General features: G+C 41.8%; 1 protein-coding gene across 1 annotated transcript in view; it reads left to right on the top strand.

Annotated features, from left to right (window-relative positions):
- Positions 1–27,669, top strand: part of EDARADD (EDAR associated via death domain) — a 69,954-nt gene that overhangs the window by 3,839 nt on the left and 38,446 nt on the right. Inside the window, exons 2-4 of the mRNA XM_058542969.1 lie at positions 5,060–5,118; positions 14,886–14,925; positions 25,270–25,328. Of these exons, the coding sequence (XP_058398952.1) occupies positions 5,060–5,118; positions 14,886–14,925; positions 25,270–25,328 (158 nt within the window). The remainder of the gene's footprint in view (positions 1–5,059; positions 5,119–14,885; positions 14,926–25,269; positions 25,329–27,669) is intronic.

Genomic DNA, 27,669 nt, shown 5'->3' with positions numbered 1-27,669 from the left:
AGTTAGATATGTTAACTGAATTTACCTGGTAAAGTTAGAAAAAAAAGATGTTTGTATATCTACATGCATATAACAAAGGTGTATATATATATATATATTATACTGATATGAGCTTAATTTAAAAAACAACTTTTTACACTAAGAAAATTTACAAGACTATTGAGGTCACATGGAAGGAAAATAGTCATGCTGGCTACAGAGTAGCTGTCTCACTCTATCTCTGCCACTGATAAACAATCTAACACAGAATAAATTGGAATTGTCTGTCAAATGTGAATAAAATCTGGTATGTGTTCATACAGATATTAAAAGCAAAGCAAAGAAAGAGGCTTTGAAAGTCTGGGTTGGGGAGGTGGTGCAATTCGTTGCTTCATTGTGATGAGCTAGGTGCCCACGGCCATGGAGCACATCGACGTCTGTTCTCTCTTTGTTCTTGGAGACTCGTTTGCCCTGCACAGCGAGGCTGCTCCCTGGGAGTCCTGGCCCTAGCGACCAGCTCAGGACAGCCCTTTAGGTGGCATGTCCTCTCTCACCTGCCCCTCTGGGCCCTCCTGAGTGTTTAGATCGGTCCGAGGTTGTAGATTGGTCCGAGGTGGCAACCTGCCCTCCTTGCAAACTCCAGTAGCACTGGAGGCAGAAACCAGGACTAAAGGGGGAACCACTTCAAGGAGCACCCTTATTTGAAAAGCTGGACCAGCCAGTTCTTTCTCTAAATTCACCAGAGAGTGATGGCAATCTGGTTTTCCTTTCTCCCCTCCTCCTTCCCTCTTTTCTTCCCCTCCCTGTGGGGTTTTCCAATGCCCACTTCATTTCTTTTCCTTTCTTTTTTATTTTTTTATTTTTTTTTGTGAGGAAGATCATCCCTGAGCTAACAGCCGTGCTGATCTTCCTCCACTTTGTGTGGGACGCCGCCACAGCATGGCCTGACAAGCGGTGCATCGGTGCGTGCCCGGATCTGAACCCGGGCCGCCGCAGCAGAGCTCGTGCACTTAACCGCTACGCCACGGGCTGGCCCCTCTTTTCCTTTCTTATAATGTCTCTGTTTTCCAAGTTTTCTTCTTTCATCCCTTTGTCTCTTCCCTCCTCCTCCCCTGCCCTTGCCCTTCTTGAATCTGATCCCCTCTGTAGGCGCCAGCCCCTGACTGACACACTTAGTTAAATTAATGCTCCCCCACCCTCCAGAGAAGTCACTCTAGGAGGGCACCTTCTTGATCCCTGGTCCTTTCTCAACTGGTTCAGCTCCTGCTCTGAGGTCAGAGGATGACAGAGTGGGGTTGTTGCAAAAGACAGAGAAGAAGATAAATTGGACAGTGTGTCAGCACTGCCACACGGCATTTCTGCTGCTCTGAGAGCTTTTGTAATCTTGAATGTGTTTAGGGCTATAGGGCTTCTTTATAATCACTAATGAAAATAGCTGTAGGTCAAAAGAAAAACTATGAAACAAGAAATAATAATAATAACAAATGAAAGTAAATTAACTCTGAAATCACAAGTTCAAAGAATTGCCTTCAATTCTTCACCAGAAAGTACAAACGGCCCCACTCTTTTGGCTCAGGATGCTTGGGAAAGCCGGGAAGCTCTGACAAGCTTCCCTCTTTGTTTTCTCTGAAAGGACATCTTTCCAGGAGATCTTGGATCTTCCTTTGAGAAACTGTCTCTAGGAACTATTGGCGCTTATTTAATGTGACTAATAAAGGGAGATGTCAGAATGTGACAGGACAGCTCTTGGGCAGCTCACCACTGTCTGTGTTGGACCATATGTGATTATTCCTTCTGGAGAGGCTGCTGGCTGCAGTACATGGTTCCCAGGTGCTCCTGAAGAAATTGTGAGTCAGTAGCTGATGAGATTTGGGTCTTCCAGTGGATGATGAGTAGATGAGATTTTAGATTTAGAGTTGATGCTGGAATGATTGAGGCTTTGGGGATGTTGGGTGAAGGTATTTTGCACATGGGAAGGACATGAATTTGGGGGGCCAGAGAGTGGACTCTTAGGGGTTGAACTGTGTCCCCTCTAAAAATTATGGTGGCATCCTAACTCCTAGTACCTGGGAATGTGACCTTACTTGGAAATAGAGTCTTTCCAGACGTAATCAAGTTAAAATGAAGTCATTAGAATGGGCTCTAGTCCATGGCTAGTACCCTTATAAAAAGGGGAAATTTGGACACAGAGACTCCCCGAGGAGAGTCTGTCAGGTGGTCAGTGGATGAACCACTTTTAGAACCCTGGAGGTCATGGAAAACAGGTAGATTTTGAAGCCAGAAAGTCCCAGATGCAAATTCTGGGTCTTCCTTTACCCTGTGACCTTAAACACTCAATATGTAAAAAGAGGGACACATACCTTTCTCAAGGTTACTGTAAGGATGAGCTGAGACTGTGTGTAAACCATGCAGCACGGGGGTGGGGGGGGCACTAGGTAAGCAAGAGCTCTAATTGTCGTTGAAGATGAAAGTGCTGTGGACCTGGGCTTCCTTTGTCATAGTAACTTTCAGCCTGAAGATGCCCTTTTACCTGTGGAACCACTACTTTTCACCACTCGTGGACTTTTAAAGCTGGAAGGGCATGTGGAGGCTCTCTGTTCACCCCTGAATATTGTGAGTCTGGGACTTGAGGCCCAGAGAAACAAGTGATTGTGCAGCCCGCCTAGCTTGCTCTCACCTGAGGCCCCTGAGAGCCCGGCCAGCCACCTTCTCACCTGCTCACATGAATTAAATATCATTCTCACTACCATCAGTGAGATCCTCTTTTGTCACTTGCCAGTGAATTTGGGGTGATCTGTGCCTCGTTTAGAGTGAGCAATCTGAGAGAGTCGAGACAGTTTAGGGAGAAAAGCGTTGCCCAAGACACTAGAGCTGCAGCAGGAGCAGGAGGAAGTCCCCACCCAGCCCTGGTGCAGCTGCTGGTTTGCCACCTCAGAGCTCACATGGTCCCCCTTCTGTTTAAGCTCCCATGTCCCATCTGAGATCAGAGCCTCACCTGGGGGCTCAGCCTGCCGTTACCTGGGGCGTGTAAAAGTAAACATTTTAAAGCTTCTAAATAAACTATTTGACTTAATATTGTAAACATGCAGCTGCAAGAGCTCTCAGACATACCTGAGGACAACTTCCTACTTCTAGACCAGTCTCAACCAGGATCAGCCCTCCTCCGAATAATCTCTTTGGTACACAACAGCCCAGGCCTGTGAGAACAAAGACAGCTCCGCGTGAACCACAGTGACTGCCAGGGAGGAGGCGGGATCCGATAGAGCACATGGGGCACCACATGGGCCTGGGTCCGTGAGCGTATTGACGATAACATGCAAGGAAGAACTTCATCCATTCGAATGAAAATAAAAAAAGACCTGGAGGTGCCTCTAATCCTGGTTCTAAACATGTTGCCTTTCCTGATTGCCCTCTCACTTTGCCGTCATGCTTCAGAAAACAAAAAACCTAAATTCTACATGCTCTTCCCATCTTAAGTTCCATTTATTCTCAGAGATTTCAGACCAAAGCAAGAGACTTTGGGCCTCCAAACCCTGTTGTCACCTTCCTGCATCTTCCTGTTCACCTCATAACCCTCTGAGACATGCTCACATATCACAGAGCTCGATCAGATTCTGAGGGGGAGTGGAAGTTCGTCCGTCCTGGTGGTTCCCAAACCTGGCCTGACCAGAGTAACGAGGATCAGCTGAGTGTGGGAACCAGCGACCTATGGCCCCCTCATGTTACAGAGGAAGAGCCTGAGGCTGCGAACGCTTACACAAGTCATCTAAGGTCATACTGCTAGGCTCACCAGGGTCACACTGCTGGGCTTATCCAAGGTCACACTGTTAGTAGGCATCGATGTTCTCATTGTCCAAGCTCAAGATGACCCTTGAGATCCACCAGCCCTCTGTTTCTGTGCCAGACACAAGTTCTTTGCTGGGGCTGGGAACCCGGGGAACCACAGGTTAGCCCCGTTTGTCCATTCTCCAGTGCGGTCTTGCCACCTCTGGGCTCTGCCAGTGACCAGGACACAGTCCCCACTGATGAAGCTGCAGATGTCTAATCCTCTGCTCCATGGGAAAGGCCACCTCCTTTAATCTCTCCAGTGACTGTAGGCTGTCATAAAACAAAGAAAGAGATATTCCCTTCATACCGTTTCTCCTTTGGGTGTTGGCAACATCACCCGGGCAAAGAAATGTGGAAAGCCCATTCTCAGATGTGAAACGTCTAGGGAGAACAAACAAATTGTCTCAATAAATTGTCCTGCTGTCCTTGTTTGGATCCCCAAAGGCATTCCCAGAACCTAGTGCCTGGTTGACAGCATGTCTTTAATGAGGATTTGGGAAAAAAATGAAAGTTGAATCTTGGCTGGCCCAAGGGTTTTGCAGGTCATGCACTGCACAAATCTGGAGGATCCCATTCCAACAGATCTGGTTATTTATTAAGATAGTTTTCTGGCAGATATTTTGTAGAGTGTCTCGGAAAGGGGAAGCTTTTTTCTAATTTGTACAAATTCTTAAGATCTAGTGGTGGCCTGTACCTGTTTTTATATTTCCTCATTAAATTCCTTAAATGCAACAAATGGTAAAACATAAGCAAAATATTGAGAAATCAAGACTACTTTTTGTTTGATAAAGATACTGTGAGATATTTTTGACTTTATTAATTCACATGAACCACATTCAGAAGCTTAATATTTTAAAATGATGAAAATGAATTGCAGAAGAGTAGGAAATAAGGACAGAAGCAGAAGTCAGAATTAAATCATTCCTGCTCAAAGTTATAATCAAATCTATTATGCAAACGAGTTGTTAATATCATGTCTGCATAATTCGTGGTTATTTGTAACTATGAGTATTTGTAGATATTTATGAATAAACTGTTCCAAAATGGTGTTTTTTTAAAATAAAATTTATGTCTTCATCTCTTTCTTGATGAAGTCTAAACACTTTTCTTCTTATTTTGTCTGCACTAATGATTGAAAGTGGATTTTTCTCCAACTGACTAGGGTAGCTTGCCTCTATATGAAGACAGTTATCAAAGGACACCTTTGTGCTCTTAAATTAAAGAAAATACTCTCCTTTTTATTTTTTCACAGATCATATGGCAAAGGAGCCAGTGGAGGACACAGACCCTAGCACTTTATCCTTTAACATGGTAGGTTTTACAGGAATGGTGAGGACTCTTGTTTTTCCTTTTTTCCATTTGTTATTTCTTTACATTTTTATTACTCAGTATTTACATGAAAATCAGAAACCCCCAAATAAGATTTTCCCAAGATAAATTTCTTTATCATGGTATTATCTGTGACACAATAAATTTTGAGTTTCTCCAGGCTAAAAATGGTGTTAGACTCTGTTCTTGTTTTGCACATATCAGAAGTGATCTTCTTAGATTATGTGAGGTTTTGTCTACTTTATACTGTCTATTTTTATTTATTTATTTATTATTGATGTCATAATAGTTTATAACATTGTGAACTTTTAGGTGTACATTATTGTTTGTCAGTCACCATATAAATGCGTCCTTTTACCCCTTGTGCCCACCCCCCAACCCCTGTCCCCCTGGTAACCACCAAACTGTTCTCTCTGTCTGTGTGTTAGTTTATTTTCCACATATGAGGGAAATCATGTGGTGTTTGTCTTTCTCTGTCTGGCTTATTTTGCTTAACATAACACCCTCCAGGTCCATCCATGTTGTTGCAAATGGAACGATTTTTTCTTTTTTTGTGGCTGAGTAGTATTCCATTGTATATATGTGCCACATCTTCTTTATCCAATCATCAGTTGAGGGACACTTAGGTTGCTTCCACTTCTTGGCTACAGTGAATAATGCTGCAGTGAACGTAGGGGTGCATAAGCCTCTTTGTATTGTTGATTTCAGGTTCTTTGGATAGATACCCAGTAGTGGGATAGCTGGATCATAAGGTATTTCTATTTTTAATTTTTTGAGAAATCTCCATACTGTTTTCCATAGTGGCTGCACCAGTTTGCATTCCCACCAGCAGTGAGTGAGGGTTTTCTTTTCTCCATAACCTTTCCAACATTTGTTATTTTTTCTCTTGGTGATTATAGCCATTCTAACGGGTGTAAGGTGATATGTTAGTGTTGTTTTGATTTGCATTTCCCTGATACTTAGTGATGTTGAACATCTTTTCTTGTGCCTGTTGACCATCTGTATATCTTTCTTGGAAAAATGTCTGTTCATATCCTCTGCCCATTTTTTCATCGGGTTGATTTTTGGTGTTCAGTTGTGTGAGTTCTTTATATATTATGGAGATTAACCCCTTGTTGGATATATGCTTTGCAAATACTTTCTCCCAGCTGGTGGGTTGTCTTCTCATTTTAATTCTGGTTTCATCTGCCTTGCAGAAGCTCTTTAGTTTGATGAAGTCCCACTTGTTTATTTTTTCTTTTGTTTCCCTTGTCCATGTAGATGTGGAACTTGAAAAGATCCCTCTGTGACCAATGTCAAAGAGTGTACTGCCTATATTTTCTTCCAGGAGTTTTATAGTTTCAGGTCTTACCTTCAAGTCTTTGATCCATTTTGAGTTAATTTTTGTGTAGGGTGAAAGAAGATGGTCTACTTTCATTCTTTTGCGTGTGGCTGTCCAGTTTTCCCAATACCATTTATTGAAGAGACTTTCCTTTTTCCGTTGTATGTCCTTAGCTCCTTTGTCAAAGATTAGCTGTCCATAGATGTTTGGTTGTATTTCTGGGCTTTCAATTCTGTTCCATTGATCTGTGGGTCTGTTTTTTGTACCAGTACCATGCTGTTTTAATTATTATAGCTTTGTAGTATATTTTGAAGTCAGGGATTGTGATGCCTCCAGCTTTGTTCTTTTTTCTCAGGATTGCTTTGGCTATTTGGGGTCTTTTATTGCCCCCTATGAATTTTAGTATTCTTTGTTCTATTTCTGTGAAGACTGTCATTGAGATTCTGATTGGGATTGCATTGAATCTGTAGATTGCTTTAGGTAGTATGGACATTTTAACTATGTTTATTCTTCCTATCCATGTGCATGGGATGTCTTTCCATTCCTTTATGTCATCATCAATTTCTTTCAATAGTGTTTTATAGTTTTCATTGTATAGGTCTTTCATCTCCTTGGTTAAATATATGCCTAGATATTTTATTCTTTTTGTTGCAATTGTAAATGGGATTGTCTTCTTGAGTTCTTTTTCTGTTAGTTTGTTATTAGAGTATAGAAATGCAACTGATTTTTATAAGTTGATTTTGTACCCTGCAACTTTGCTGTAGTTGTTGATTGTTTATGATAGTTTTCCGATGGATTCTTTAGGGTTTTCTATTTATAAAATCATGTTATCTGCAAACGGTGAGAGTTTCACTTCTTCATTGCCTATTTGGATGCCTTTTATTCCTTTTTCTTGCCTAATTGCTCTAATTGCCAAAATCTCCAGTATTACGTTGAATAAGAGTGGTGAGAGTGGGCACCCTTGTTTTGTTCCTATTCTCATAGGAATAGCTTTCAGTTTTTCCCTGTTGAGTATGATGTTGGCTGATACATGGCCTTTATTACATTGATGTACTTTCCTTCTATACCCATTTTGTTGAGAGTTTTTATCATAAATGGATGTTGGATCTTGTCAGATGCCTTCTCTGCATCTATTGGGAGGATCATGTGGTTTTTATTCCTCATTTTGTTAATATGGTGTATCACATTGATTAATTTGCGGGTGTTGAACCATCCCTGGGTCCCTAGTATAAATCCCACTTGATCATGGTGTGTGATCCTTTTAATGTATTGCAGTATTCGGTTTGCCAATACTTTGTTGAGGATTTTTGCATCTATGTTCATCAGGGATATTGGCCTGTAATTTTCCTTCTTTGTGTTGTCCTTGTCTGATTTTGGTATCAGGGTGATATTGGCCTCCTAGAATGTGTTAGGAAATATTCCATCTTCCTCTGTTTTTTGGAATAGTTTGAGAAGGATAGGTATTAAATCTTCTTTGGATGTTTGGTAAAATTCTCCAGAGAAGCCATCTGGTCCTGGACTTTTATCTTTTGGGAGGTTTTTGGTTACTGTTTCAATCTCTTTACTTGTGATTGGTCTGTTCAGATTCTCTATTTCTTCTTGATTCAGTTTTGGGAGGTTGTATGAGTCTAAGAATTTATCCATTTCTTCTAGATGGTCCAATTTGTTGGCATATAGTTTTTCATAGTATTCTCTTATAATCCTTTGTATTTCTGTAGTGTCCGTTGTAATTTCTCCTCTTTCATTTCTAATTTTATTTATTTGAGCTTTCTCTTTTTTTTCCTTAGTGAATGTGGCTAAGGGTTTGTCAATTTTGTTTATCTTCTCAAAGAACCAGCTCTTATCCTTTCTACTGTTTTTTTGGTTTCAATTTCATTTATTTCTGCTGTAATTTTTATTATTTCCCTCCTTCTGCTGAATTTGGGCTTTGTTTGTTCTTCTTTTTCTAATTCTGTTAGGTGTAGTTTAAGGTTGGTTATTTGGGATTTTTCTTGTTTGTTAAGGGGGCGCTGTATTGCTATGAGTTTCCCTCCCAGGACCACTTTAGCTGCGTCCCATATGAGTTGGTATGGTGTATTTTCATTTTTATTTGTCTCCAGATGTTTTTTGATTTCCCCCCTAATTTCTTCAATGATCTGTTAGTTGTTCAGTAGCATGTTGTTTAGTCTCCAGGTCTTTGTCACTTTCCCGGTTGTTTTCTTGTAGTTGATTTCTGTTTCATAGCATTATGGTCGGAAACGTTGTTTGTTATGATTTCAATCTTCTTAAATATATAGAGGGTTGCCTTGTTTCCCAACATATGTTCTATCCTTGAGAATGTTCCATGTGTGCTTGAGAAGAATGTGTGATCTGCTGTGTTTGGATGGAGTGCTCTATATATATCTATATATCTAATAATGTCCACTATTTCCTTATTGACTTTCTATCTGGATGATCTATCCATTGATGTAAGTGTGGTGTTAAGATCCCCTACTATTATTGTATTGTTGTTAATATCTCCTTTTAGGTTTGTTAATAGTTGCTTTATATCCTTTCGTGCACCTGTGTTGGGTGCGTATATATTTATAAGTGATATGTCTTCTTGGTGGAGTATCTCTTTTATCGTCATATGTTGCCCCTCTTTGTCTCTTATTACCTGTTTTATCTTGAAGTCTACTTTGTCCGATATAAGTATGGCAACACCTGCTTTCTTTTGTTTGCCATTAGCTTGGAGTATTGTCGTCCATCCTTTCACTCTCAGCCTGTGTTTGTCTTTAGAGCTGAGATGTGTTTCCTGGAGGCAGCATATTGTTGGATCTTGTTTTTTAATCCATCCCGCCACTCTGTGTGTTTTGATTGGAGAATTCAATACATTTACATTTAGAGTGATTATTGATATTGAGGCCTTAATGTTGCTATTTTATCACTCATTTTCCAGTTCTTCTGCATTTTCTTTGTTTCTCGTCCCATGTGTTTCAGACTAACAGTTCAGTTTGGTAGTTCTGTATGATGGTTTTCTTAGCTTTCTCTTTATTGTATGTGTCTCTGTTCTGTTTATTTGTTTAGTGGTTACCATGAGGTTTGTATAAAAAAATCTCATAGATGGTATAGTCTATTTTCTGATGGTCTCTTATTTCCTTAAACTAAGTCTATTCCATCCCATTCCTCTTCCCCTTCTAAGTTATTATTGTCACAATTTATTCCATCTTGCGTTGTGAGTTTGTGTTTAAAGTCGTGAGGTTATATTTATTTTTGCTGTTCTCCTTCCCCTAATCTTTGATGTTATAAGTGTTTGCTAACCTGTACTGATAGAAAGCTGCAATTTTTCTGATTTTCTCTACCTATTTTCCTCCTTGCTCAAACTTTGTATCCCCTTTCTCTTTTTTTTTTTTTCTTTTTTTTTTTTCAGGCATTTGGGTCTTCTTGAGCATTTCTTGTAGTGGGGGTCTTGTGGCAATGAACTCCCTTAGCTTTTGTTTATCTGGGATAGTTATTATTTCTCCATCATATCTGAAGGATGTTTTCACTGGATAGAGTATTCTTGGCTAAAAATTTTTGTGTTTCAGAATTTTGAATGTGTCATTCCACTTTCTCCTTGCCTGTAAAGTGTCTGCCCAGAAATCGGCTGAGAGCCTGATTGGGATTCCTTTGTATGTTATTTTTTTTTCTCTTGCTACCCTTAATATCTTTTCTTTGTCATTGACTTTTGCCAGCTTTACTACTATAGGCCTTGGAGTGGGTCTTTTTATGTTGATATATTTAGGAGATCTGTTGACTTCATTCACTTGTATTTCCAGCTCCTTCACTAGGTTTGGGAAGTTCTTAGCTATTATTTCCTTGAACAAACTCTCTGCTCCTTTTTCCCTGTCTTCTCCCTCTGGAATACCTATAATCCTTATGTCGCATTTCCTTATTGAGTCAGATATTTCTCAGAGAATTTCTTCATTTCTTTTTAGTCTTAGTTCTCTCTCCTCCTCCATCTGGAGCATTTCTACGTTCCTATCCTCAATAATGCTAATTCTTTCCTCCATATTGTCAGCTCTGTTTTTTAAAGATTCCAGGTTTTTCTTGATCTCCTCCATTGTGTTTTTCATCTCTAATATTTCTGATTGGTTTTTCTTTATAGTTTCAATCTCTTTTGTGAAGAAGTTCCTGATTTCATTGAGTTGTCTATCTGTGTTTTCTTGTAATTCGTTGAGCTTTTTTATGATAGCTATTGTGAATTCTCTGTCATTTAGGTTATAAATTTCTGTGCCTTCAGGATTGATTTCTGGGTGTTTGTCATTTTCCTTCTGGTCTAGAGATTTAATATATTTTTGCATACTGCTTGAGGGCGTGGGCTTATTTTTTCTCATTCTGAAAATATCTGGTCACAGCTTCCACCTGCCACAAGTAGGTGGGGGTCAAGAACTGTGTATTTTGAGCTCGCTGAGCTCTGTGGGTGCACTGGCTGACCAGTTGTGCTGGTCAGGCAGGGGGAGGGGCTCTTTCTTTTGCCTGCCTGATCCCAGGGGCTTCTCATGCTTCCCTTGCTATCTGCTCTCCTGGGGTGCTAGCTAGATGGAGGCACCCCTACAACAGTTCAGTCCCCTCCATATGGGGCTTTCCCACAGGCTGTGAGAGAACTTGGAGAGAGATGGTTTTCCCACAGAGGACTGCCCCTCTCCCCTCTCTCTCTGAGAGATCCACGCACAGACCCAGTCCCAGGTTACTGTTGTTCAGGAAGGATAGCAGTTCTCCTAACCTCCTTCCAGTTCCTCTGGGGGTTCCAGCACCTCCACCTTCAGACGTTTGGCTGTGTGAGTCTCTCATACATCTTTTGTGTTGTGTGAATGTCCTCTGTTGATATTTGAATGTGCTTTTTGTTGTATCTTAGTGGGAGAGAGTCTATGGAGAAAGCTTACTCTGCCATGATGCTGATATCACCCTATCTGTCTATTTTTAATCACCCCTTCTTCAAAATTGAAAATATCTAACTTGAGGTTGAAGGGAAAAATAGGACTACCTTACAGTGACTGAGTGCTACTGACATGCCAGATGGGCACACTATTGATTTACCTCCTTTACAAAGTTCAGTCCCTGCAGCCACCCCACATGGCAGGTGTTGCCCATTTTACAGATGAGGAACTGAGGCCCAGGGGTTGAGGTAAGTTGCCCAACTTAGAAGCAGCCTAGGTGGGATTCAAACCCAGTAGCTGACTTCAGATCCCTGCGCCACCCTCCCAGAACCACTCTGGGGCATGTTCTGCTGCTTTTAGGTTTACCAAAGATTTCACATACATTGTTTCTCATCCTCTGAATAACTTCTGAGATGGTAGGGCAGGTGCTTTTATCCCCATTCTAGAGATGAGGAAATGGACGTTGACTCATTTGTATAATGTCACCCAAACTGGAGCCCTGCTCTGCTCTTACTTATGACCAAATAAGCGCCTTTGGCAAAATCACATGGGTCACTATGCAGATAGTGTGAGACACATTCCTTTTTTTCAGAATGTTTGGAGGATAGGATCTACTGAGTCATGAAAAATTCTGATTAACTAATTGAGTTAGAATGACATAAAATACACTTAATGATATAATTAAATTAAATGTCTTTAAGTCTGGTGATTCACAAGGCCCCTCGGTGTCTTGAAGACCTGAGACGTTTGTTTCATGTCCTTTAGTTACCACTGCACAGGTTGGTTAAGTGGGGACAGTGTGGGGGATCAAGCTTTAACACACAGTGGAAATTAATATGAAAAATTCCATCTCTCAACTTTCATAAAAACAGAACGCAGAGTGACCCTGTGGTCATTTCTTATGATCCCCTCGGGTGTAGTCTGTTACTAAGGCCTTGGTTTCTATAAAGTGTTACTCAGTTTACCTTCCTGCTGCCCCATCTGTGATTTTCTGGTCTCCCTCTCAATTCCCGCGCACCAGGCTCTCCCTCCCTCCGAGCCATGCTCCTTACTGCTCACCTTGAGTTAGGCTATCTTTAATCACTTTTCTACTCTGGGGACAAAGTGATTTTTCTGAAGCTTACTTGTATTAGTTTGGTAGGACTGCCATAACAAAGTACCACAAACTGAGTGGCTTCAAACAACAGAAATGTATTGTCTCACAGTTCTGGAGGCCAAAAGTCAGAAATCAAGACATCGGCAGGCCTTGCTCCCTCTGAAACCTGCAGGGAAGGATGCTTTCTTTTCTCTCCTAGCCTTTGCTGGTTGTCGGCAATCCTTGGTGTTCTGTGGCTTGTTGCTGCATCACTCCATTCTCTCACTTCATTGGCACGTGGTCGTCTTCTCCCTGTGTGTCTGCGTCTTGGTGTCTCTTCTCTTATAAAGACACCAGTCGTATTGATTAAGGGCCTAGTCTATTCCCCTATGACCTCATCTTAACTAATTACATCTCTAACAACCCTATTTCCAAGTGAGGTCGTATTGTGAGGTACTGGGGGTTAAGACTTCAACATATCTTTTTTAGGGGGCACAATTCAACCCATAATGTTGCTGCTACTTCCAGGGTTAAATATATACTCTTTCACATGGCAGATGAGGTCCTTCACCTTATCTCAGTATCCCCCCGAGTGTGTAGCTATTTGCTGCTCCTCGAATCCCCAATGCCTTCTCACCTTCCTAAGATACTGATAATGCTCTTCCTTCCAGCGAGGAAAATCTCCCTCCTTCCTCACCTAATGAACTCCCATCGATCCTCTCCTCTCAGTTTAAGCATTCCCTGATCTAGGAAGCCTTCTGTGCCTTGCCCTGGGACCTTCAGGTGCTCCCTTCTTCACAACCCAATCCTTACTTTTTTTCACACTGTACTGGTATTGTTTGCTTGTCTGTTTTCCCACAAGACTGTGTCGACCATCTTCCCATATGCAGAGCTGGGCACAAGGCAGGCAGCAGTAGATGTTTGATGAGGCAGCCAAACTTCTTGAGAACCAACAATGGCACCCCACCTAAATCCCTTAGCCTCACTTCCAGGGTCTTATGTGTAAACTGGCTCTATCTTTCATATCCAACCCTGTCTTCCTCTTTCCTCCTCCAACATGCATCTCTGCTCCAGGCTGACCGGTCCTCTACACCTCCCATTCTTTGAACCATTTGGCCTTGCTCCCCTGTGTTCGCCATCTGCAATTACCGGCCTCCTTCCCCTCAGTCATCCGAGTCCTGGGCATCCTTTAGGCCTAGCTCAAATGTCAGTCTCTCCAGGAAACTTGCACTTTCTCCAGCCTGGTCATTCATTCATGCAGACTTTTGGTAGATGTTTAATTAACACTGCATCAAAATCTGAGGATGCAAAGATCATAGTCCCTTGAAACACTCAGTCTATCTGAGGAAATAGACAAGTACTTTAAAAAGAGCCTGATGAGTGTTATAGTACAGGTGTGTTTTCCAAGCTCAGGGGAGCAGAGTATGGAGAAGGATTTAGCCGGGAGGAAAACTATTTGACTTTTAAGTTCTCTGTGATTGATGAATGATTTCTTTTGTGGAAAGGGGTTGGAGGCTTCTAGAGGTCTGAAACTTTATAGCCAAGCTCCAAAGAAACTCCAAGGAAAGGCATTTAAAACAAAATCTTTGGTTCCAAATTTGTTTGTTTTTCTCCTCTGTCAAAGGAAGATATGGGTGAAACCTACAGGAAAGTTGGAAGGTGCAATGTTTTTCAGGTTGGAGAACAGTGGAACCAAACCCCAGATGGAGCAGATGTGGGAGCTGAGCCGGGGTTAGGGAATGGGATAGGGAAATTGGGCACATTTTCACTCCTCTCATGTAAGTCTCCAGAGAATGACTACATTGTTTAATCTGAAGTAAAACTTTCCAGAATATTAGATACCTGCATGTAAGTACCAACGAAGAAATAGGTGATTGTAAGAGCATTTGCTATTTTGAATTCCCTATAGCAGTACTGCCCTCAACTAATGCATTGAGGAACTGTACATAATTGTGCATAATGAGTAACCAATTTGTAGAGCTTTGTGCAATCAGTAGGATAGTTACCTTTTGAATCCTGTCCTGTTCAACCCAGGACAGGGCGCTACAATAGTGAGTACTGCCCAGAAGACTTGCTGTTGACCCCAAGGAATGTCACAGAAACGGTGACAAGAAATGGGTCTATCCCCGTAATTCACGAAGACAAATGCTCCTTAATTTTAAACTGCAGGAAATAGATAGGGAGAATAGCACTGCAGAAAAGAGAGGAAGTGTTGTTTAGTGGTCAGAGCTGGGGAAATGAGGAAGGCTTATTCTATTTCATGTTCTAAAATTAACTTCTCATCGACCTTGATTTCATTTCTATAAATTGAGAATAAAAACAAGCAATGGGTCAGGCCTATTAAGTGCAAGGCTGAAAACTTGCAAGGTTTTAGATTAAAACCATGACTTTCCCAAGACAGAGCTTTCTTTTCACTTTGATCTTATAATTGACTGTGGTGTTTAAAAATAACTCTCTCTTTTGTTGGTTTCTACAGTCAGACAAATATCCCATTCAAGATACAGGACTCCCTAAAGGTATGTACAGTTAATATAACTACTTGAACTTGTGATTATTTTAATATCTTGAACAAAGTACTAGTCAAAGTAATTTTGCATTATTTAAAATTGTAAAACAGAAATATACCAATAATTTAGTTCATGACTTGTTAATGATTATCTCAGGTATGAATTTTCTTATTAAAATCTATAAGTTATTTTATCACAAATTATACATGAAATTCCTGTGGTGTTTTTAACATGAATAAAATGAAGATAACCAGGACTCTGGGTTGCAAGTGACAGAAACCTCACTCAAATTAGTTTTTCTTTTTTTTGTGAGGAAGATCAGCCCTGAGCTAACATCCACGTTAATCCTCCTCTTTTTGCTGAGGAAGACTGGCTCTGAGCTAACATCTATTGCCAATCCTCCTCCTTTTTTCTTCCCCCCAAAAGCCCCAGTAGATAGTTGTATGTCATAGTTGCACATCCTTCTAGTTGCCGTATGTGGGACGCAGCCTCAGCATGGCTGGAGAAGCGGTGCGACGGTGCGCGCCCAGGATCTGAACCCGGGCCGCCAGTAGCGGAGCACGCGCACTTAACCGCTAAGCCACAGGGCCGGCCCTCAAATTAGTTTAAAGAAAGGGGAGTGGGACTTATTGGCTTAGGGTCTTTGGGCGCTGCCAGGTGCAAGCATTTAAATGATGTCTCAGGCTTAGTCTCTCTCTCATGGCTCTGTCATATGTGTTGGCTCCATTCTTGGGCAGGCTTTGCCCACATGGTGGGAAAGATGGTCATCAACACCTCCAGCTTTACTTGGTGTTGCTCAAGATGGCAGAGAAAGAGGGAGCCTTTCCCCCAGCACCCTTAGCACAATTTTAAGGACAGTTGTGATATGACCAGTTTGGTCACGTGGCCACCCCTGAAATCAATTGTGTCGTCAGGAGGATGGAGGACTTTGGCCAGGTCTGAGCCTTGAGGTTGGGCGGGGTAGGGTATGGAGTCAGTTCTACCCAAACCACAGGAAAGAGGGTTCTGTTACTAGACAAAGGGTCAAGGGATGCTTCTCAGGCACCAAAGCAAAAAAATCTGTCTTTTATAACCCATAGACTAATGTTTTAGGCATGGTGCAGACCATAAAGGTAGCTAGGCCTTAGCCTTTTCTAATTTCCTCTTTGGGGCAGTCTGCCAGGCTGTGTCCATTATGGAGGCCAAGCTGCTAGTTGTCACACTGGAGCGTTTACCTTGTGCTCTGCTGACAACATAGAGAGGAGAGTTTGGATGGGATGGGGGTGGGGAACAGTCAGATCTGACCAGCTTCAGAGATGCCCTCCCACCGCCCCCACTGGAGAAGTAGGACTTCCTAGCACAGCTAATGTGGGTTTCCTGGCAGTTCTTGCGGTATGGGTAATCATAGGGTCGCTGGACTGGAGGGTTGGGAGCTCCCTGTCAGGACCAACTGTGATTAAGCCTGGTGTTCTGCAAAGTCGTCCCTCCCCTCCATTCCCTATTCACGAGGCTCTTCTCCCTGCTCCCTGAAGTTACACCATTAGAGTTTCATTTCTTTTGCCTCCCTTGCATGTCCTGAGAGTGGCAATGGTGTAAGGAAAAGAGACTGAAGGCCAGGTTTGAGCCCAAATCGTGGCTGTACTAGGGGAGGCTTCTGGAAGCTCACTTCCTTCTTTCCCCTCTCCATTAGTGACTTCTAAGTGTCCTGAATCCCCCAATCTGTGATTCTCTAGTTCAGCAAGAAAGTGGAAGGTACAAGCCAGGCAACCAGGGAGAGATGGGAGGCAGTCTTGGGTGGTGCTCCTTAGTCGTCAGTGTGTAGTGAAGAATCATCTGGGGAGTGTGTGTAAAATACAGATTCTGGGCCCTGCTGCTCTGAAATAATGATGTGGTGGGTCTGAGGTCAGGCCCAGGAGGCTGTGTTTTATCACGTACTGAAGTGGTTAGGACGCAGACCTCACTTTAAGAGCCTGCCTAAGAAGCTTCAAGGATTTGGTGTGCCTGTCAGTGAGGCATATAGAAGAAGGAACCAAACTTCAGCCAAACCACCCTGCCTAGCTCTGAGTGGCCTCAGCAAGTGACTTCACGTCTCAGGGTCTCCATGTCCTGCCTGCAGCGTAGGGAGGACAATGTTAGCATCCACCTCCCAGGGTGCTTGTGAGATTCAATGAAATGAGTCTGGAACAGTGCCTGGCACACGGAGCATCAGCAGGGGCGGAGGGAAATCTGGCAAAACTGTAAAAAGTCAGGGTCAAGGTCTGTCGAAAGCTTTCATAGCAGAGTGGCAAAAGTGGACCTGTTTTAGACAAAGACTGAGCCGCGGTGACTCTGAGAGTGCAGTGTCATGGTTTGATCTGTCTGAAGATCTTTTTATCACCCGTGAATGTGATTTCCTGTTGTGAAAGAAAAAGAGTGCTGCTTAGCAACCTAATACTACAGCAACTGCACTATTGGGTTTCTCCTCGAATTTGAGTTTTACAAAACCTTAATTAAAATGGTGAAGAGTTTCTAGGTAACATGACTGTGATTTTGTGCACAAATTCTGTGCATATAATTTCTTATCTCCAAAGAAATACATTGTCTTATATGTAATGAACCATGTCTAGAAGTTTAAAAACTTACTCCAACATTTGCATTCAATAATATTAACAATTTAATGTCTGCTAGTATTTTTTTTAACATACCAATGGGGCCAGTATCATCATTAAACATTTATAGTAATTTTCTCATTGAAGTTGTTTTTAGGAAGAGAAAACCCATATGAATTAGTGAAGAGACTAATTCATAGATTTAAAATTAAACGTAATCTAGTTATATTATGTACAAATTCGGACTCCGACATTTAAGTGCATTTTGGGGGGGCCTACTTTATTTAATAGAAGAGTCATTTGTAATTAGCTTGAACAATTTCCATATGGTTAAAAAGACCCCAAACTTTATTTTCTTAAGCAGATTAAATAGATTTCACAAAATCTTGATTATACTTCTAGTTAATTCCTACTTTCTTTGTGGACAGTATAAAGCTCTTCCTTAACACAGTCCAAACAGGAGTGGTTCTGAATAATGTGGTTTCAATCAACTGTGGAAATCTAGTGTAATTTCAGTGATCAGCATGTTTTTGAGGTGATACATGTTATTATACCTGTTTTCTCATCAGGTACAAATGCATAGCTTCCGCCTCAGTCAGCCAACCTCTGATTTTAGAGGTTTCAGGGGATCAGGCCTCTTTTATGATCCGTGTTCTATGAGTCTGCAGGCACTAAACTGAGGACTACTTTAAGATTGGTGTTTATTTTGTATCGCAGAATTCCTGATATCTCATAGAAACTGCCGGCTTGAGTTCTGAAGAGAATGTGATTCTTCACATTTTGAGAGAAAAATGTCTTTGGAAAAAGAATTCTGATTTTTGAGCCATTATTCATAGTGAGGGGAAATTGTACATAAATACATCATGAAGGCATCAAGATTTTATCATCTTTGTTTTCTTTGCTGTTACTGCTCTTTTATTGTTCAAAAAATTTTATAGTGAATTTAGAGTTAAAGAGAAGTAAAGTCGACTGATTCTATTGTTAATAATTTTGAGGAATTGGAACGTTAAGCATAGATGATATTTGGGGGGCCTTTTAGAACAATTCATTAACTAAATGTAGAAGCAGTAGTTCAATTTGAAAGGAGAAAATAGGCAAGTACTAGAGAAATCACTAAAATAATTCAGAAGTAAAAATGTCTGCCCTCAAACTAGAAAGCCAATATGTTGTATTTCATATGATTTCTCACCTCCCAGATGGACAGTATTTTGTTAATGGGTTTCCTTGTTCTAACAGGAAACTAAACACCCCAACACCTGCATGATTAGCTGTGTATCCTGATGCTGCTCCTTCCATAAGTACACTCCCTCCCACCCAACCTTGACCAAGACTCTCTTGGGACTCTCCTGTTACAATGAACCAAAGGAAAAAAAAACCCTCTCCCCAAAATTATGACACAAATACAAAGGTGACCATTCTGAAAAAATTTTTTTTTCTTTTGGGGAGGGCAGAGCGGAGGGAGAGGTAGGACCACAGGAGTGTTTAGGGTACCACCTAAGAAAAGTTGCTATTTAAATTGAAGTTATCATTGTATTGGGGGAAAAAACCCACTTTTACAAAAATGCTGGGTTAACAATTATGACACTAGCCATTGTGAGAATTAGTATGACTGAAATCACATGTCCATTACTTTTTGCTGTGAAGAATCACACTTTAGTGTGCATCAGAAATCAGTGGGATGCTTGTTAGTTGACAGATTTCTCGGGCCCCTGAGATTCTCATTAAGGCGGTCTGGACTGGAGCCCAGAAACCTGCATTGTTAACAAGCAGCCCAGGAGATTCAGATGCAAGAAAGTAGGGACCATGTCTTGAGAAACACAAGCCTAGGCAAGATCTCTACTGCTCTAGCTTAGAAAGATATCATATAGAATCTCAGTAAAAGAGATTCTTGTAAAGAATCTTGTAAAGACCATGTAAAATCATGGTCTTTTACTGAGTTTAAATTTCTGCGTTTAAATTTCTCAGATAGGAAAAAAAAGTCCTTTAATCACAATTGTATAGGAAGCAATGAATATAGCCCCTTATTAGAACAATTCTAGCAGCCTAGCACATAATGGTGAGTGAATGTAAAAAATAAATAGATGAATCAATCAATCTCTCATTCAATCTAACTTTTGAACCTTGAGTTAAATTATTCTCTATTTAAGGCTTTATAACTCTAAAAATTCACGTGACACTAAACATTTCTTTCATATACTATATTTGTGTCAACTTCCAAGTTTAAAGTGTGATGTTGAATTCTGTGGTTAAAGATTAAAATCTGATGGAACAAAATCAGTTTTTAACATATTTGTACAATCTTCACCACAAGTTGGAGAACTGTGAGGTTAACACATATATATGTAAGAAAACCTAAGAATGGAAGTTCCTTCCTAATAGTTCATTTTGAAAGGGGTTAAACATTTCACGTGCATATCATGTTCCTTTGACTTTTACTGGCAATCCCCACTTTAACAGCAGAACTGAAATGGTTTTGGTTTGACTTTCAGAAGGATGAGCTATCAAGACAAGTATAATCCCACTCTCTTCTATCTAAAAGGTTTGGTAAAATGTCAAACACATGGAATTTGAGGTAATGGTGATCAGAGGGGAATGTGCTTTGAGTGCCTCTTGTTCACCCCATTGGTGAGGGAGGGATCCTGCCCTGGGTTTATGGGGATGGCCAATGACACAATACCCGACTAGGGACAGATGAGATCGACAGCAGTTTATGAGTCACATGTACTCACAGCCTGGGGGAGGAGGACACTGCACGCTATGCAGGGTCACCTGGGGGTTGTGCTCGGGAACAGAGTGAGCAACTAGGCGCTGTGGATGACAAGTGTTGTATCAAGAGGATGTGGTGCCTCCTTGTTCTCGAGGTAGGATGTTATTGGCTTGTCTGACTAATTCTGTGGGCTTCCTGGGAACTGAAACCCACTACTCAGGGATAAGCAGGAAGTGTGCCTGGTCCCCTTGATAAGGAGCGTTGTTTAGCTGGGGGACTTATCCGCGGAGCAGAGTGGAGAGGGGAACGTGCAGTTAGGCCGTTCAAGGCCCTCCTGATTTTACCAGGTGTCAAGGCAGCACATAATATTGAGTCTTCATTTTTTGACTCCATGATGCCTTGGGATCAATTTAAATCTTAGTGATAATTGAAACTTCCACGAAGTAGAAGAAGAGGCTCCCAAAAAAGGCAAAATAGACACTTGACCAGGAGAGAGAGGGCCATGTGGTGAGGTGGTCATCAAAAACATGAACTGTAGAGGTGTCCCCGTTTATGGCCAATAAAGGCAATTAAGGAACCTGTGTGGCATGGTGTAGGGAGTGCATGTCCCCAGACAGCATGAATTTAGATTACTCAATGCCTATGGCAAGAGTGACACCGGGCAAGGGGTCTATTTGCACTTTGTAACTTAAATAGGAATTCTGTGAGGAGCCTGTTATATCTCTTGGTTAAACCTGCTTCCTATAGAGTAGGTGGAAGTTCCATTGAATGGCTTCTTTTAGAGCCCAGGATTGTGTATTCTGAGAAGTGAAATGGATGTCTTGGTCACTATCAGTAATGTCTGGAACTCCAAAGGGGATAGAGAGTGTTCTAGTGAGGCCTTATATTGTGGCCGTACTATATGTAGAGACATCTATTGCCTTGATTTATATTTTGTTCATCTGTGAGGCAAGAGGTTCCCAGAGTTCTTTACCCCAAAGTGGGCAACTCTTAGGCAATGGTCCAAGAGTTTATAAAAAAAAATATGCAGATACGGCCATTTGTTGGCCAGGCCATCCAGCACTAAGATGATGGGCCAGTTGTGCTGACCCTTGGGTGCCATCCTCTATCAGGGACATCCTGGTGAACAGATGGAAAGCAGCAGCAATCCACTGAGCTCCATCGTGTATGGTGGTGATATCATTTGTAAAGTCTACAAACTCCTATTGCTGTTCACTCAGTTGATCTGACGGGGCTCCCGAAGTAACCTAGGAATCTGGGAGAGAGGTGACCTCTTCTAGCACCGTGGCGTCTGGCAAGGGACTGAGGATAGAGGAGGCCACCCCCTCCTGCAGGTGGAATATGCCAGAAGGCCCGGGTATAGCTCCATCCAGTAGCAAGAAGGCCTCAGTAGCCGTGTCGGCTTTGTATGGTACTGCTTCCATGATCCAAAGCATAACGGGTAGCAGGGTATGGAGGCTCACAAGCTTGGGGTCAGTGAGAGCCTCTGTTTCCAGGAGAGCCCAGGATGTGGCCAGCAGTTGCTGCTCTAATGGTGTATAGAGAAGGGCCTAGAAGGGTAGTTTCTTGCATCAGAAGCATATGGACAACTTATAGCTGTTCTAGGCGGTCCAGAGACTTGAGGAGGAATATGAAGAGGTGGCTAAAACCCCTACAGTGAAGGAATCTCTAGGGGTACTAATGTGAGTGCCTTTTGTAGACTTTTGTTGGAGAAGGCCAAATTTATGGTGGGCTGATTTGCAAGTAACAGTATCAATGAAATTAAGTAAAAAATGTAAATGAGGAATATGTTGCTTCCAGAACCCAAAAAGGACTAAAAGATGTTGGACTTGGGGGTGCTGAGAGGGTCAGTAGCTCTGTATTGACAGTGTCAGGGATGGAGGAGCCCTTAAGTTACCAAACAATTTTTAGGAATTTAACCAAGGTAGCAGGGCCGTGCACTATGTGTGGGGCAATGGCCCATCCCCTTTATGGGAGCTCTTTTATGGATATTTGTATGGCCTGGAGGGGTATGTCAAATGAATGTCCTCAGAGGAGGGTGTCATTCATGTGTGTCATACCCGTGGTCCCGGAGAAAGTTGGATGTCAGTGAAGATCTTGCCTGCAGAGACTGTGTGCTATGACAAGACTGTTAGGTACCCTGTGGGTAGCGTGGTCATGATGTATTATGTGGCTTTTGGAGATAAAGGCAAACTGCGACTGAGAGGCTGTTGAAATAGGTGCTCAACAGAACATATTAGCCAAATCTGTAATAGCCAAATATTTACTAGTTGCTGATTGGATAAGTCAGTAATTTCAATAATATTGGGTATTGGGTGTGGGGGCCTAAATGGATGGGACCACAGTATTATGGTCACAGTAATGCACTGTGAGGCACCATTCATTTTCTTTCAGGTTTAAGAACAGGCCAAATTAAGCTGTTAAATGGAGAAGCAGTAGAGATAATCACCCTTTCACTCATTAGGTCTTATATAACAAGTTTCGATCTTTGAAGGTCCTGTTTTATTTACATTAGGCCATATTAATTATTTTAACTGGGGGGTCCATAGGGTCCCATTTTGTCAAGTCAACTTCTAACTGCTAAAGATTTAATTTAATCTTCATTTATCAGGTCAGAGCAACCATGCCCACTATGGGAGACTCTAACGCAATGGGTTCTATGACCATGGGAAATTTAGGCAAAACAGTAGTTCTGATGGTTAGGGTGAGGCATGCCTGTTTGTCCTCTATTTTATATTTAGGAACTCCCCAAAGATGATGGGGGCTACCATGTTTATATTTAGCGGCATCTCCAGGTACAACTGTAATTTGAGCCCCAGGACTGATTAAGTCCATGAGGGTTTGCCAGTTCACACATTTCAGCAGATATTAAAGTTAATTCAGAACCTACGTTGTAGGGCACAAAGCCAGTCAGCACTCTTTTATCTGTTGACTGTATAAATTATTTTGTAAGTTTTGGATTTCCAGTTGGGTCCAACGGTGGACCTCGTTTCGGTTCTTTTTTTTTTCCTTTTGTCTCCTCCTCTGTATCCAGGTTTCTATCTATCTTTCTTTCATTCTCTCTCCCTTTTTTTTTTGTCACTGGATATACTTTGGTTGCAGGTGGCGGGGGGAAGGATGGGATCCTCTCACTCTGCTCATATTTATAAATTTCCTCCTCCAGAGAGCCTCAGATCAGTACCATCGGGGTCGGGGGCCCTCCCTATGGCAATGGTTGCTTTCATATGGTTTAGAACCCTAGGCTCACGTCAGGTTTGAATTAACCCTTTCACTGTGCTGCAGGGGTACCATGGCTTTTTGCCCTATAACTCTGAGATTAGGGTCTTTGTTGCACCCAGGCAGAGGCAGCAGAGTGGCACAGTGGGATAGCGCTGGGCCTGGAACCCAGAGGTCGATAGACTGAAACCGAGCTTTGCTGCAGCCCTGCCTTTTCTGCCACATGAGGTTTTTGGGTTTTTTTCCTTCTCTGCACAAAGTCCCTCAGAACATTTTGGATTTCTAGCTGCATGAAGTCACAGCTTTCAGTTTCTGTCTCTGTCTGATCATCCATGGTGCAGACTTTCTGGGTAGTTACTGAGAGAGATTTGCAAGGCTGGTGGCCCACTTTGTAGGCAACCACCTCTTCCTTCGGGGAATGCCAGTCAGGGTGCACATCCAGGAAGGTCATTTTGTTTATGGCCCGGGTGGGGGCCATGAAGCCCCTGATTGCAAGATTAGACCTTTGGCGTGCTGGTATGCAGTTGCACTCAGCTCAGGTGTGCTGGCGAGGGGTTTGACATTGGGAGAGCAGTCAAGTACCAAATGCTCCCTCCCCTTCTCTTTCTTCGTGAGCTCCTGGGCCATGGGCTGCCATGGATGTGCACCGTGATACCCTTGGGGGTCAGGAGAGCATATGCAACAGCAGCAAGGGAAGCAACAGCAGCAAGGGAAGCAACAGCAGCAAGGGAAGCAACAGCACAAGGGACAGGCAAGGTGGCTGCCCTTGCCTAAACAACAACAACCACCAGGACGCCATGCTTAATTCTCCCTGGGGTGGTGATCTCCTTCTTTCCTGCAAACCCCACAAATGCACAGTGATGTAAAAGCACAGTGTCTATGTGGTTGCCCCCAAGCCCCCAATTAGCCAGCGATGGTCACCAGGCGAGACACAGTGCCCAGAGAGCTCTAGCCCAACCCCTGATAAGTGAGACTTAAGCAGCGACCAGTTAGGGCACTGTACTATCCTTATAGGTGGGATCCTCAGGGGCACCTGCCAAACAGTGCTCAAACCTGACAACACATCACACTGGGGTATAATCAGTTAACAACAGTCTTCATCTTGGGGATGAGAACATTTTAGGTGGGAAGAGAGGACAAACACCCAACAAAGATAACACAACAATTCACAGGCCAAAGTGCAAGTCTGCCAGCAACTGGCAGTTCTGTCCCAGGCAGCCTTCACCACATCAGTGAAGTTAGTTAAATATGACCACATGTCCTCTGTCGTGTTTGGACCATCCTGTTCATTATGCCATTTGTTTTGACTACCTCGTATTCACCCTGTTGGTGAGGGAGGGATCCTGCCCTGGCGCTATGGGGGTGACCAATCATACAACACCCAACATGGGACAGATGAGATCGACAGCAGTTTATGAGTCACATACACTCACAGCCTGGGGGAGGAGGACACTGCATGCCATGCTGGGTCACAGGGGGGTTGTACTCAGGAACAGAGTGAACAGCAAGGCACTGTGGGAGACAAGCATTGTAGTGTCAAGAGGGTGTAGTGCCTCCTGGTTCCTGAGGTAGGATGTGATTGGCTTGTCTGAATAATTCTGTGGGCTGGCAGGGAACTGAAACCCACTATCTACTCAGGAATAAGCAGGAACTGTGCCTGGTCCCCTTGATAAGAAACATTGTTTAGCTGGGGGCCTTATCCATGGAGCAGAGTGGGGAGGGGAACTTGCAGTTAGATAATTCGAGGCCCTCCTGATTTTACCAGATGTCAAGGCAGCACATAATATTGAATCTTTGTTTTAGGCCTTACACCACAGAGTGTGTGCTTTCTTTATCAAGCTTTGTGTCTTTTCCCCCCGCCAGCTGAGGAGTGTGATCCAATTACTTTGAACTGCCCAACAAATGCTGATGTGCAGCATCAGGTAAGAATAATTTCAATTATATTTTTACCCTTAGTACATGCTAATCCAACTATAATTTTTTAGAATTATCTTCTAGAGTTTTAAAAATAAAGAAGAGGATTTTTAGATAATAAATTAAGTTTGGGAATGATCTTTAAGCATCCCAGTAATGTAGCATATCTATAGTTACTTCTAGTAACTATGGTAGCTTTAATCCATTCTTTGAAATAAATATTTATCTATATGCCAAAGACAGACCCTCAATGTTAGTGAGTTAGAAAAGAGGGTTGCTTTCTTTCAGATGTATTTGATATGCTGTGGATAGGAATGTTTTTTTAAGCCACAACAAAACTGGATACTAATAACATTTTTGTAATGTTTTTATAAAACTTTTGCTTCTTTCAGCTATCAGAAGTCAAACTTTTAACATATTTTTATTTTTCCTAAAAGCAAATACATTTATTGTTTTCTGATTATAAAAGAATGGTTGTTATTTTAAATTTCAGACAGGACAAAAATGTACAAAAAAAATTGAGAATTGCCTGTCATTCTGCTGTTCAGCTTTTGAGGTACATCCTTCCAGAAGCTTCCTTGGGTGACTGTGTGCTTCAGTTACTTCTTGTACTGCCCAATACATCTCTTTTCACTCACTCAAAGCTCATTAGCAAAATTGCACGATACTTCATATCTGCTAAACTATATTTAGAGCATTAAATATCTCGAAAAGCATGTCTTGCCTCAAGATGGGCTGGTTGGTCCTGTTCCTTCCATAACACCAAGTTAATTTTTCTTTTTTTTTTTTTTTTTTTGTGAGGAAGATTCGCCCTGAGCTAACATCCGTGCTAATCCTCCTCTTTTTTGCAGAGGAAGACCGGCTCTGAGCTAACATCTATTGCCAATCCTCCTCCTTTTTTTCCCCCCAAAGCCCCAGTAGATAGTTGTGTGTCATAGTTGCACATCCTTCTAGTTGCTGTATGTGGGACACGGCCTCAGCATGGCTGGAGAAACAGTGCGTTGGTGCGCGCCCGGGATCTGAACCCGGGCCACCAGTAGGGGAGCGCGCGCACTTAACCTCTACGCCACGGGGCCAGCCCCCAAGTTAATTTTTAACAAGACAAATTTGAAGTTTTGTTTCGGCTTGCTTTTAAAACATCAGTCTGTAATAAATCATAAATAGTGATAGTCTTGGATAGTCAAATCACTTCTGCAATAAAGCAAAGTTATACAATCGTTGATAAAATAAGCAATTTTAATTATAAAAACAGCTCTCTTGAAAATTGTCAATGGTGCTACTTTTAACTTTGACTTGAGGGTCTTCAGTCACCTACTGTAACTATCATATTCTTATTTGTTAATCCTGATACTTAGCATTTTCTTTCGAATTACAATCTAATTATTGACTTTGGCACTGACTGAATTTAAACTATTTTAGTAAACCTAAAGTGAAAATTTTTTCTTTCTTGCACTCCTTATTTTTTTGACAAAGTTTTGCTTCTTACATTTATTGTGACATGATATGGATTCCCTTGAAGATAGAAGAATGCTGCCTTGTTTGTTTAGTTTGCTGGTAGGCATTTTCCAAAACCATTTAAGATTAGGTACAGAATATACATTGGGACACTGTTCAGTATTTTTTCTAATTTTAGTGTTATAGTTCTGGCTTCATCAAGTAAAGACTATCCTGAAAGAGGAAAATATATTTATAAACTAAAAAAAGGGGGAAAAAACTGATTTGAGATTTTTCTTCTGTTCTGTTTTAGAACAGAATGTCTTATATTCCTATAAAAGTAGACTGTACCTAGCTACTTCAGTTGGTGGTTTCTCTGTATAATCCATAGGGTTTTTTCTAACTGCTAGATATCCAGAAAGATACTTTGAAACCAACTTGGCAGTTAGAACAAAGAAAACTCACTAGAGGAGAATCGTTGGAAACAAACAAACAAAAACCCCCACACTCCGTTTTCTTTAGCTCAGACATTAATGCAAGCTGAAAATATGTTCTTTAGAATGTTTAATATTTGCTGTTTTAGTGATTTTTATAATTTAAACACTAAAATCCACTTCTACTGAGATTTAATTTTAGTTGGCTTTTTTGAATGATGCAAAGGAAAAACATTGTGATGTCTTGGTGTCAAAAATTAAAGTCTGACAGACAAAATGACATAAAGAACCATTTACTTTTAGTAATTTAAAATCAATAGTGCCTCTACCAGGGCTATCCAACTCCTACAGTTTATTACAGCCGGTATTTATTGAGCTCTGAGACCAGATCTGGACTGGGTGTTCTTGGACCTAAAAAAAGCGGGAGAGGCAGAGAGGAGATAAGACCCCCGGCAGAGCTTACAGACTTGGAGAAGCAGCA

The sequence above is a fragment of the Diceros bicornis genome, chromosome 6 (assembly GCF_020826845.1).
Source record: "Diceros bicornis minor isolate mBicDic1 chromosome 6, mDicBic1.mat.cur, whole genome shotgun sequence".
Classification (NCBI taxonomy): Eukaryota; Metazoa; Chordata; class Mammalia; order Perissodactyla; family Rhinocerotidae; genus Diceros; species Diceros bicornis.
This window is presented reverse-complemented; position numbering and strand designations above follow the sequence as displayed.